Source organism: Symphalangus syndactylus, chromosome 2 (genome assembly GCF_028878055.3).
Source record: "Symphalangus syndactylus isolate Jambi chromosome 2, NHGRI_mSymSyn1-v2.1_pri, whole genome shotgun sequence".
Classification (NCBI taxonomy): domain Eukaryota; kingdom Metazoa; phylum Chordata; class Mammalia; order Primates; family Hylobatidae; genus Symphalangus; species Symphalangus syndactylus.
Genome location: NC_072424.2, coordinates 105,612,926 through 105,625,870, shown reverse-complemented (window position 1 = coordinate 105,625,870; position 12,945 = coordinate 105,612,926). Strand labels below are relative to the sequence as shown.

The following is a 12,945-nucleotide window of genomic DNA, read 5'->3' as shown; positions in this document are numbered from 1 at the left end:
TATTCCAAGTTGATTTGTCTCCTGACTTTCCTTTACCTGCTTAATATGCTGCAATATTTGCAAACCTAACCAAACTTTGCAATTTACTAAGGAACTTTAAAATACTACATATTTGTGGGTTTCACTATGGAGAATCTGGTTGAGAATTTTGGAAGATAACCCAAGAATCTGTGTTTTAAAACTTTCCCCAATTGCTTCTAAGGCAGTCTGTATGCAAACAATTGTTGAAAAGGAACTAGACAGGACCATCTCTGTTTAAGGATGACCATTTGATATAAGAAACAATATACCAAGAAATGAACTCTTTGCTTCCTTCCCTATTTTTCTGCATCAATGAATCTTAGTGCCCTATCATTCTCCTAATACCCCAGCACCTCAATCTGGAAGTCAGTTTGATCTTAGTTTTTTCACTTGAAATTCACCAGTGCCAGTGCCTGGTGGTGGATCATTTTGATATTTGCAGCTGTCATCTTATTTAGACACTTATGCGTGCCTGGTTCTTTGTAACACATCTCATTGCCTCTAGTGTCTCTTGCCACTCTGTGACAACGCAGGAAAAATTTCTTACAATAATAATGCTATATTGCCTGCATTTCCAATATATTCTTCTTGAGTTTTCTCCAACCACTGATAAATCTTAAAAGTGGTATTTTTACTTTCTGGAATGCCCTTTCTATCAATATTAATAACCAGACATCCAGACTGACCTCATTTAGCTATAATCACATGTCAACTATGTAGAGGATTATACTTCGATTTGTTTGTTGCTAACTTCATAGGCATGAGAGGACAATCAAGGTGACACATGACACATAGATGACCAAATTACCAAAGCTCTGAAACAATCTACCAATGGCAAAACTGCAGCTGTCATTTTTGTTTTTAATCTTTTTATAGCACTGTGCTGTTCAATACAGCAGTCACTAGTCATACGTGGCTGTTTAAGTTTAAATTAAGTAAAAGTAAATGCATTTAAAACTTGAGTTCCTCCATTACATTAGTTACATTTAAGTGCTCAAGAGCCTCACGTGGCTATTAGCTGCAGTATTGGGCAGCTCGGATTATATTTCCAACATCACAGACAGTTTTACTGGACAGTTCCACTGTGGAGTCCCTCTGGAAGTCTCAAGGTGGGAAGAGACTCACATTTCCAATATCAACAAAACCTACTTGCCTTTCTCTCTGCTATGTTGACTTCCCTAATGGCTTTCTGCAGTTTGAGGGGTTCTACATTGTGCTGAGGCTTCTTCTACTACTTCACCTTGTATGCACATGCTTCTGTGTTTGACAAAGAATTTCTCTGTCACTAGTGTCAAAAGTTGCACATACACACACATTTATTTAAGTTAATTTAAACAAATAAAATAAACTATTTTGAGATGAATGCACATTCATATGCAGTTGTAAGAAATAATACAAAGAGAGCCCATGTATCTTTTACTCCAGTGGTTCCCAAATTTTTGGCACCAGGGACTGGTTTCATGGAAGACAATTTTTCCATTGATTGCAGGGCAGAGGTTTTTGGGATGTTTCAAGTACGCACTACATTTATCATCAGATTATTAGATTCTCATAAGGAGCACACAACCTAGATCCCCTGCATGCACAGTTCACAATGGGGTTTCTGCTCCTAGGAGACTCTAATGCCCACTGATCTGACAAAAGGTGAAGCTCAGCTTTGCTGGCTCTTCAGCTGCTCACCTCCTGCTGTGCAGCCAGCACCAGTCTGTGGCCCACGCTTTGCAGACCCCTGCTTTACTCAACTTCCCTCAATGGTAAGGTCTTACAAAACTACAATACAATATTACAACCAGGATATTGACATTGTGACAGTCAAGGACAAAATATTTATATCATCACATCACTCACATTGCTTTTTTATAGCCATACCTTCTTCTTAACTCCTTTCAAATTTAAGTTCATAACCCATTTTGAGTCAATATTTGTGTGTGTATAATGTGAAGTTTAGTACACTTGACTCTTGAAAAAATAGGTTTGAATTTTGTGGGTCCACTTATATACAGATTTTTAAAAATAAATATATTAGAGTTTTTTTGGAGATTTGAAACAATTTGAAAAAACTCACAATGTAGCCTAGAAATATTTAAGATAAAAAACTAAGAAAATTAGGTATGTCATGAATCTATACAATATATGTAGCTACTAATCTATTTTATCATATACTACCATAAAATATACAGAAATCTATTATAAAAAGTTAACATTTTTCAAAACTTGCACATGCCTTTACAGACTGTTTATGGTGCTAGTCACAGTTGAGAGAAAGGTAAACACATGTAACAGATGCAATGTTAAATCACAACTACATAAAATTAACTATAGTAATATTGTTCTACCATAATAATTTTGTAGCCCTGTTCTGTTGCTATTGTGGTGAGCTCAAGTGCTGGAAGTATCCGATTAAAACACCCTGTTACACTAATCATATCCTTTTGAGCACTCATCCTCTCCTACAAATTGTGAACTGTAGTAAAAAGTGAGCTCATTCTCATGTACGTTCCATCACAGTGCTATACCATAAACCTTGAAAACAGCATGAGACCTACAAAGTGCTACTAGTGATGCTACTGGTACTCTCAAAAAGTAAAGTCATAACATTGCAAGAAAAAGTTGAATTCCTTGATATGTACCATAGATTGAGGTCTGCAGCCATGGCTGCCCACCATTTCAAACAGATCTTATAAATAAATGATGTAAATTTATGGTATCAATAAATGCAATATTATGAATGCATTTTCTATTCCTTATGATTTTCTTAGTGATATTTTTTTTTGCTAGCTTATTTTATTGTAAAAATACAGTATGTAATACATGTAACACACAAAATATGTGTTAATTGACTTTATGTTATTGGGGATGCTTCTAGTCAACAGTAGCTTATTAGTAGTTAAGTTTTGGGAAAGTCAAATATTGTAACATGGATTTTTGACTACACAAGGCCAGTGCCCTTAACCCCTACATTGTTTAAGGGTAACCTGTACTAGGTTAATTATTTTAATTTTATGGATATCCAATTTTTCCAGTACTTTTTTGTTCTTTAAAAAGCTTGCCTTTGAATTGCTTTTGCAACTTTGTCAAAAATCAGATGGGCTTATTTCTGTGGCTCCGTTTTTGGGGAGAACATTTTGTTCCTTTGATACGTATATCTATTCCTCTGCCACTAACTATACAGTTCTGATTACTGTAGTTAAATAATAAGACTTGACTTGGGTAGTTGAATTCCTACCTCCTTTGGTCTTCTTTTACAAAATTGTTTTATCTTGTCTAGTTCCTTTGTCTTTCCATATGCAATTCATAATGATCTCGTCTATATCTACAAAAAATTTACAAAAATGTTGATAAGAATTGCATTAACCTGTATATAAATTTGAGGAAAATTGACATTTTACATTGGTGAGACTTTCAATGAATGAAAACAGTATGTCTCTCCATTTGTTAAAGATCGTTAATTTCTCACATCAACATTTTTTAGTTCTCAGCATACAAGTTCTGTACATGTTTTATTACATCGACGACTAAGTATTTCATTTTTTGAGCAGTAACAAATATTTTATTTTGAATTTCATTGTTCACATGTTCATAGCTAGTTTTAGAAATAAAACTGATTTTTGAATATTATTCTAGTATCCTACAACTTTGGTGAACTCACTTAATAGTTCTAATAGTGTTTTGTTTTGTTTTGTTTTTAGATTACTTTGGATTTTCTGTGTAGATAATTATGTCATTTAGAAATAGGAAATGTTTTATTTTTTCCTTTCCAAGGTGTATGATTTTTATTTTATTTTCTTACTTTAGCACTGGCTAAAATTTCTAGGACTATTTGCATAAGAGTGGTTAGAGCGGATAGCCTGGACTTGTTTCTGATCTTAGGGAGAAAACATTCAGGTTTTGACCACCAAGTATAATTTTCTCTGTAAAGTTTTTGTTTTTATTATGCTTGTTGGTTTTATAGATTCTTGTTACCAATTTGAGCAATTTCTCTGTACTCCTAGTTTTTCTGAGAGTTTTTCTTTCTTTTTTTTTTTTTTTTTTTTTTTTGAGACACAGTCTCACTCTGTCACCCAGGCTGGAGTGCAGTGGTGCAATCTCAGCTCACTGCAACCTCCACTTCCTGGGTTTCCTGCCTCAGCTTCCTGAGTAACTGGGATTACAGGTGCCTGCCACCGTGCTCGGCTAATTTTTGTCTTTTTAGTAGAGATGGAGTTTCACCATGTTGGCCAGGCTGGTCTCAAACTCTTGGCTTCAAGTGATCCACCGGCTTTGGTCTCCCAAAGTGCTGGGATTACAGGTATGAGCCACCACTCCCGGCGTGAGAGTTTTGTTTTTTAAATAAATAGGTGTAAAATTTTGTCAAATGATTTTTCTGCATCAACTGAAATGATCATTTGCGCCCCCCTGCCACGCCTTTTTTAGCCTGTTAGTATAGTAGATTACATTGATTGCTTTGTTGATATTAAGCCAGGCTTGTATTCCTGGCATTAACCATCCTTGGTCATGGTGTATAATTCTTTTTATATATTGCTAGATTCTATTTGCTAAATTTCTGTGAAGGATTTTTGTCTATATTAATGAATTGGTTTATTTATTTTATTTTATTTTATTTTTTATTTTTATTTTTTTGATGTGTGCTGTCTGTCTGGTTGGGGTATAATGGCAATACTAGCTTCACTAGCTAAATTGGTGAGTATTCCCCCTTCTATGTCCTGAAAGAGATCATCTAGAATTGTTGAAAATATTTCCTTAGAAGTTTGGCAGATGGTTTCCAGTGGAACAATCAGGGCCTGGAGATTTCTTTTTTGGGAGTTTTATAATATGAATTAAATTTCCTTAATAGTTATTGGACTGAACAAGTTATCTATTTCATAGTGGATGAGAAGTAGTATATTTTGTTGGGTTTTTTTTTTGGAGGAACTGGTTTATTTCAACTAAATTGTCAAATTATGTGGTCAAGTTGATTCCCTTACTATGTTTTTGATGTCTGTGTCTGAAGGTTCTGTAGTGATATCCTCTTATTGATAACTTGTGTCTTTTCTCATTTTTTTCTTTTTCAGAGTTGCTAGCATTTTGTCGATTTTATTGATATTTTCAAAGAATCTTCTCTTTGCTTCATATATTTTCTTTATTTTTTTCTGTTTCTTTTCCCATATTCTTGAATTATGAGCTTAGATTGCTGATTTGAGGCTATTGCTCTTTTCTAATATAACCATTCAGTGCTAAAAATTATCCTCTCAATACTGCCTTAGCTATGTCCTACAATTTTGATATGTTGTATTTTCAATTTTATTAAGTTCAGTGTCTGTGTATATAAATATATGTCTGTATGTGCATGTGTATGCATATAGATATAAATATGAATTATATGCACATATAAAAATTTTTTTCAAGTTTATTTTTGCCTCATGGATTATTTGGAGGTGTTGTGTTTCATTTTCAAGTGTTTGGGGAATTTCTTGGTATCTTTGTGTTACTGATTTTTAGTTTAATTCATTGTGGTCATAGAATATTATGATTCAATTATTTTAAATTTGTTGAGATTTGTTTTATGGCACAGGATATCTCAGTATACGTTATTGTGGGTACTTGAAACCAATGTGTATTTTGCTGTTGTTAGGTAAAGTGTTCTATAAATGAAGATTCGATTCTGTTGTTTGATGATGTTGTGGAGTTCTTCTATATTCTTACAGGTAATCTGTCTAGTTCTTCTATCAGTTGTTGAAAGAGGGGTGTTGAAGACTCCAACTGCAATTGTGGATTTGTCTATTTCTCCTTTTAGTTAGAACAGTTTATGTTTTACATATTGTTCAGCCTAGTTCTTTTGTTGGTGTTTACATATTTGGGATTCCTTATCTTCCTGGTAGATTGACACTTTTATCATATGTAATGTTTTTCTCTGACTCTAGTAATTTCATTTGCTCTAATTTTTACTTTATTTGGTATTAATATTGCTGCTGCTGCTTTCTGTTGATAAATATTCACATGATATATCATTTTCTATCCATCTTCTTTCAATCTGCCTATTTCATTTGAAGTGAGTCATAGCATGTCTTTGGGTTATGTTTTTTAATCCACTCTACCAATCTCTGTTTTTAAAAAAATGTATTTAAATCATATACATTTAATGTAACTATTGATATGGCAAGGCTTACCTCTCGTGTTTTATTTTTCATTTTCTGTTTGTTCTCTGTTTTTTGTTTCTTTGACACTGCTACAGCAGGAAGCAGTGTCTCATTATTGCCAAGTGGGGTAGAAATCCCAGGTTTCTCTTTCGGGCTCTGTGACACTTTAGGAAGTGAGGATCCTTATTATTGTGTGAATGGGGGTACTGACCCCTCACTATGACTTCATTGACACTACCCATGTTGGGAGGGGTACGAGCATTGCCTTATTACTGGCCTCACTTGGCCCAGTAATTACATCATGCAGCTGGGAAGTGCCTGATTGTGCTGGGCACAGGCCCTGATTTTTCAGTAGACATCCTCTGACATCACCTCAGTGGGAGGGAGAAAGGACATATCAGTGCTTCTGAATGGGAGTGGAAGTCCAGGCTCTCCTCCTGGTTTCCCTGACAGGGGTTGGGGAACTGTTATTGCCTTGAAAAGATGTAAGACCCAGCTCTTTACTCTGCCTTTTCTGACACCACCCAAGCAAAAAATGGGGGAGTGCCTTGTTACAGCCTGGCAAAGAACGAAGCCTAAGTTCTCTATTCAGCCTTTACTGATGTGGGTGGGCATAGAGACAATGGTGTTTTGTTTTGTTTTGTTTTTCTGTGATGTTTGGCTAGATTAGAATGATTATTGCTTAACAGGTTTTCTGTTGTTGTTGTATAGGATGTTCCTTTCCTAGCCCTTTGGCTAAAGAGAACAGGCTTTTGTTGAGGGTTTTCTTGGTCTGTGTCCACTGGCATTTCCAGGTTATCAGCTTTTTCAGCTTCAAATCTGGAACATATGATTGTAGGAGAACGTATATCTACTCCATCTTCCCAGAAATGAAAGTCCTAGCTGAAGCCTTTGAATAAAACTTTACTGTAAGTTTGAGATTAATATGCCTGGAACTCCGCAAATACAGACAGCCCCCAACTTAGTAGTTTGATTTACGATGGTGCAAAAGCAGAATGCATTTAGTAGAAAATGTACTTTTAATTTTGGTCTTTTCCTGCTCCCACAATATGTAGTATGATACTCTCTTTGGATGTCGGGCAGTGGTAGTGAGCTGCCACTCCCAGTCAGCTGCATGATCATGAAGGCAAACAACTGATACTCTATAGTGCACTGTGTTCCTAGATGATTTTACCCAACTGTGGGGTGCTTTACGCGTTCTGAGCATGTCTAAGGTAGTTTAGGCTAAGCTATGATGTTCAATAGGTTATATCTATTAAGTGCGTTTTCAACTTAAGATATTTTTAACTTATGATGGGTTTATTGGGATGTAACCCTATGGTAAGTTGAGGAACATCAATACTTGTTGACTAGCTTAATAAATATCAATACTTGTTGAGTAGCTTAATAAATATCATACATATATACTTCAGAACCCAGAAGCTTAGACCCTTTCTTTTAGTGTCTTGCAATATTCATTCATAGTTATTATCACTTTGCAATCTTATATTTGTATAATTATTTGATTAATATATTTTCTTCTAACACATTAAAATTTCATAAAGGTTCAGAAAACATCATTTTCTCACCAATATATCAGTAGTACATAGCACTGTTATTCTGTTTGGTATATATCATATATTTAATTAATTAGTTGCAAAGATTTTTAAAAGTCAACACATAAACAAATGAAGTTTATGTATTTTTCATGGGTCCTCTCTGAAAAGCTAGATTCTACCCTTGCCTGGTATAATAGTTACTTCTCAGCCAACCACTGTATGAAAAACAACAGCTTATCGTCTCCATTAGGAGTGCTCCTGAACCATTCCTCTCAACCCTTTAAATTATCACAAATATATCTATACACAATATGAATATTTGTTTGGCACACTGGGAATAAATAGACAAGGTAGCCTGTAGCCAGATATCACCAGCCAAAGCTACCAGTCATCCCAGACCCACCTGAGCTGGTCACTTTGAGCAATGAGAAGTTCAATATGTTGGCACATCTATAACCAATTTGTGGCACACCAGAGTTCATTCGTGGAAGGTTGGGAAACATTGATCTTGAAGGTGTCTTTATCCCTAATCTAAGTCCATCTCCTCCATTCCTTTTTTCTTTCGCTCAGAATTATTGGCAAAGAAAATACCAATTTTTATTAAGGGAAGGCAAATCCCCATCCATAGGAGGACACTGCCCTACATCTTGATCAAGACAATCCCACCAGCATATGATAGTATCATATGATACTGGATTATTCAGTCTTAAACATCATGTAAAACAATAATGGTAAAATAATAATAGTTGATATTTATTAAGCCCTAAATAGATGCCAGGGGCTGGGCTATGCACTTAAAATAATTTTATTTGATCCTCAAAAAAGCCATTTGAGGTAATATTATTTTTCTTATGTTAAAGATAACGAAGTTGAGGCACTATCTTTATTTTATAGGTGAAGAAATTACCTGAGGTCACAAATCTATTAAATGGAGATTCTGGATTTGAACTTAATTCTAGAGAAGGCATTGTCATCTGTGACTTTTAACTAGTTAAATGCCTAGGAATGACTGAAGAAAGAAAATTGTGTGTGTGTGTGTGTGTCTGTGTGTGTGTGTGTGTGTCTGTGTGTGTTTAATAGTAATTCCTTCAGTGGAGATAAACATCAGTCTTGAAATTTCATTCTGCGGCCTCAGACTCAGCAACAGACCTCTTAACTTTGGTGTTTCAAATAAAAATATAGATTTTTCCTCGATAAGACAATGTAAAATTTACAAGCATAGCATAGTTTAATTTAAATAATGAAATATACATGCCTTTCCCTCACCTTTTAGGTTAGGCACTGTTAGCTGTTCCCTAACTATATCTGTTCTCCGTTTCTTCTGTAATATCAGAGTTTCAGCTAAAGATGATATTGTGTAGCTTTCTTGAACCTTAATGTGGCCACTTGATCAAGTTTGGGCCAATGGGTTGTGAGGTGTTTGATGTGTCAAATATCTATTGCAGCTACTAAAATGAATGGAATGTTTTCTCTTCTCCATTTCTCTTTCTCACTAGCTGAAATTCAGACATGATGGTAGGAGATAGAGCAGTCATCTTAGCACATAAGATGGGAGATCTGTTGAAGAGAGCAACATAAAAAGTCCTAGATCCTATGATAATTCCATATAAACCTTGACTACTTTTCACTAGGTTGCTGGTTGAGAGAGAGAAATAAGCATTTTCTTTTGTTGTTTAAGCAACTATTTGGGGATTTATTTTAGCAGTGGAACTAGGTTTTTCTTTGGTGGCGGTGAGTTCATAAGCAACTCTTCTATCTACTACTTTGTATCCCAAATAATCAAACGTATCAGTTGATATTACAGAGAAATTGCTTGCCTAAGTACAGCTGCATTCAAATCAATTGTCTCGAAGTTTTCCCAAGAATACAATGGCTTATATAACTAAAAGAATTCTTTAGGATTTTCCCCCTAGAAGAAAGAAAGGAACAGTCTTTAGAAAAGAGTACCTACATCCCCTTTTCTATAGCACAGAAAACTTTTTTTTTCTTTCTTGGCTACTGAGTTCTATCAAAAGTAAAATAAATAAATAAATAAACAAACAAACAAATAATAAATAAATTAAATAAAAATAAAAATCTTAGTAGCCTTAGCCAAAGCTCTTTGTGCCTGGCATTAGTGTCTACTAGCTTATTAGTTTTTGTTCTTTATATATTTGTGTGTGCCTTCTGTCTCCAGCTACCTAGAATGTAAGTTTCTCAAGAAAAGGGATCTTTTGGCTTTTATTGGTTATTTCTTTGTGTGTATATCTTTTGATAATATCTGGTTTTGTGCTCTGAATTGGATGATATTAGATCCTCAGTAGATGATAGAAATTGTTCAATAAGAGTGATTATTGAGTATTTTTAAATATTATATCTTTCTGTTCAATTTGTTATGAAACTTTATGCATTGGTTTCAAACATACAGAAATATGGGGAGAATGAGCTCATCAACCAAAGGGCAATTTAATTTTTTAGAATCTTTAGAATTTATTTATTTTAAAATTTCTCAGTGACCCTTTTGAGCATGAAGTTTTAAAATATTTGTCATTCTTCAAAGTAAATGATAATGAAATTCTATCTGTTTTGGACTTGATCTGCTAAGAAAAGCATTCAAAGAGAAAATTTGACTGCAAAAATAAACTATTAAGTAGCATAACTATACAATGATGTTTGTCAGTATTTGTTTTAGAATTTTTAGTTATTGAATAAAACTATAGACACTATATGTAGCTAGCTTATAGTGAATAGTGCACTTTATAAATGAATATGATAAAATTTAATGTATTTTAAGAACAAACTAAATCATTAATCTATCTTTATTCTTTCAATTAAAGACTTCAATAAATCAAAAAACGAAGGAAGAAAAAGCAAAGCTAAAAAAGATATAAGGAAGAAAATCTAAAGTATAAATCAACTACAATATTTTACAAATATAAGGAGTGTGAGTTACAACACTGCATTTACACTCAAATGTAAATATTGGAGATCTTCCTTATATTATCAATGCATTTCTGGGACTCCAGGATTCCATTCTGTTACAAACGACTAAACTTATTGAAAAGAACATTCAAATGCTGTGCAACTAATATGAGACTGATACAATTCTTTCACTTAAGTAAAAATCTCACTGCCAAATAAACATGCAATGAATGTGCAGATGATTTTTAGCTCATTAAGTGAGGGAATCATTGAGGTGTTAAATCCAGTTCAAACACACATACATACACACAAGCATAAGTAAAATCAGAAATGCCAAAATGAATTACAGTATAGTCAAACCTGATTATCAACCTCAAACATGTAATGTTAGTGTATCTTTTCTACAAGGCATAGATCAATTACATATCTACTGGAAAAAATCATTTTATTACAGTGGAAAATAATTGTTTATATTACTATGGATAATAGTAATTTACATTTCTATTAATTTTCTACAAGGCAGTATGAGATGTATACCTCTGCAGAATCAGATAATTCCCAAAAGGTCTGCTAGACAATATCTAGCTCTCCACTGAGAGGATATGTAGTAATCTTTTTTGTACTTTTCAAGTCTTGGACAACTTTTTTCCTGACAAGCTTTAACAAAGTCTTGAAACATGATATTTAGTAAAGGGTTAACTCAGCAGGCTTTGGGTGTTCAAACTTTATGTACATTCCAAAGAAAGCACTGCTCTTACTGGCTCCTTAGAGATACCTTATAAAACCTTGGATCATCCTGCCGGATGAGTGTTTTGTATACTTTGGACCTTTGGCCACTCTAATATCTGTTAGCATGGATAGCTCATGCTAACAAGGTGATTTTTGGTGGATGTCTTTTTTTTAGTTTAGTTTGTTTTGTTTTTCACCTGAGGTCCTTGGCCACACTGTATGAGTTTGACCTCTGAGGGGGTGCTGCATATTTAGCAGTTAAGGTCAGTTGTGTTTGCACTCCATGCCTTTGTGATCAACCTCCAGTAAAATCCCAGGACCCCAAGGCTCAGGTAAACTTTCCTTATTAGCAACAGTTTGTACATGTTGTCACTCATGATTGCTGGGAGAATGATGCTCTGTCCATGTGACTCCACTGGGAGAGGACAATTGGAAACCTGTGCCTGGTTTCTCTTGGGCTCTGCCCTGTGCACCTTTTTCATTGGCTCATTTTAATCTGTATTCTTTCTCTGAGTAAACTGTAACCATGGGTATAACAGCTTTTCTGACTTCTATGAGTCCTAATCAATCATTAACCTGAGGGTGGATATGCGGACCTTTGATACATATGGATAAACATAATTTTGCTGGACGTTCAGGTAAGTGTTGATGGAGGCCTTCAACAACCAGAACTGAGAGGCTGAGACACTGATCTTGTATCTTCAAGTTGATTTAGTTTTTGTTAGGATGGTCATTTGTCATAATCTGCAGTGACTGCTTCCTGAATCTGATCACAGGGGATGCTGAGTAGGCTATTTATAGAAATCTCTGAACTTCTGCACATGATGTCTTCAAATCAGGCCCAACTCATCTTCTCCAAGATGCCTCTCTATTGAACTCACCTCTCTGCTTCCCTGGCACTCTCCCAGAAGATAGTCTAAGATTCTTTTATTCCCTTTCAAACTAACTGCAAAGCATAAATTCTATGACCTTCCTCAAGACCTGGCTTTTACTTCTCTCAATAAGAAACAGCTCTTGTAAATCAAAAGCTTTGATTTTAAAACTTTTTTTTCTGATCTGGCACAGAGTAGATTTTGGAAGTAAAACGTAGTATTCTTTATTTTTTCTCTTTGTACTAAAAAAAGTCCCAATTTTTTTCAGCAGGGTGGTAAATTCCTTTATGTCATGCACTGTGCCCCCCTTGGTCTATAATCTACTGTAGATCATCTTTCATTATTTAACTCTTATATTCATATGAAAAGATTTTGACAATTGTGGAAAATATTGTTCAATTTTAGTAAAGCCTGTCTTGTCAAGACAATTTTCTCCCTAAGTATTCAAAATGTCTTTGAGTCTCAGAGCTAAACAATGACTAAAACTTCCTTTCTTCCCTGGGGAAATAATCCTTATGTCTTGGCTTTAATGGTAGAAAGGACACAGGGGAAGAATCCAGCTATTGATGAGGTATTATTTCCCTGCATTTGCTGCTCAGATTTAAGACATTTGTACTTTTTCTACTGTAGGTATTACTTTGACCATTGGTTGGCAAAGACAAATGTTGATAGCATGAAATGGCTGGTTATTCCTCACACAAAGATTTTTAGTTTTCTGGCAGGAAACTTTCTTTGGACATCTCTGACAGCTACTATTTAGTCTTTCCT

At 34.7% G+C, this 12,945-nt stretch overlaps 1 protein-coding gene across 20 annotated transcripts in view; it reads left to right on the top strand.

Annotated features, from left to right (window-relative positions):
- Window positions 1–12,945, top strand: part of THEMIS (thymocyte selection associated) — a 211,154-nt gene that overhangs the window by 41,585 nt on the left and 156,624 nt on the right. For 2 of the 20 annotated variants that reach the window (XM_063621317.1, XM_063621288.1), the window contains exon 1: window positions 4,065–4,309. The exons of 16 other annotated variants lie outside the window; for them this stretch is intronic. In XM_063621317.1, the coding sequence (XP_063477387.1) occupies window positions 4,219–4,309 (91 nt within the window). In that variant the 5' untranslated portion in view covers window positions 4,065–4,218. Of the gene's footprint in view, window positions 1–4,064; window positions 4,310–4,588; window positions 4,702–12,945 lie in introns of those variants that run through there. 2 more of the 20 variants (XM_063621297.1, XM_063621321.1) reach the window with 2 other exon arrangements.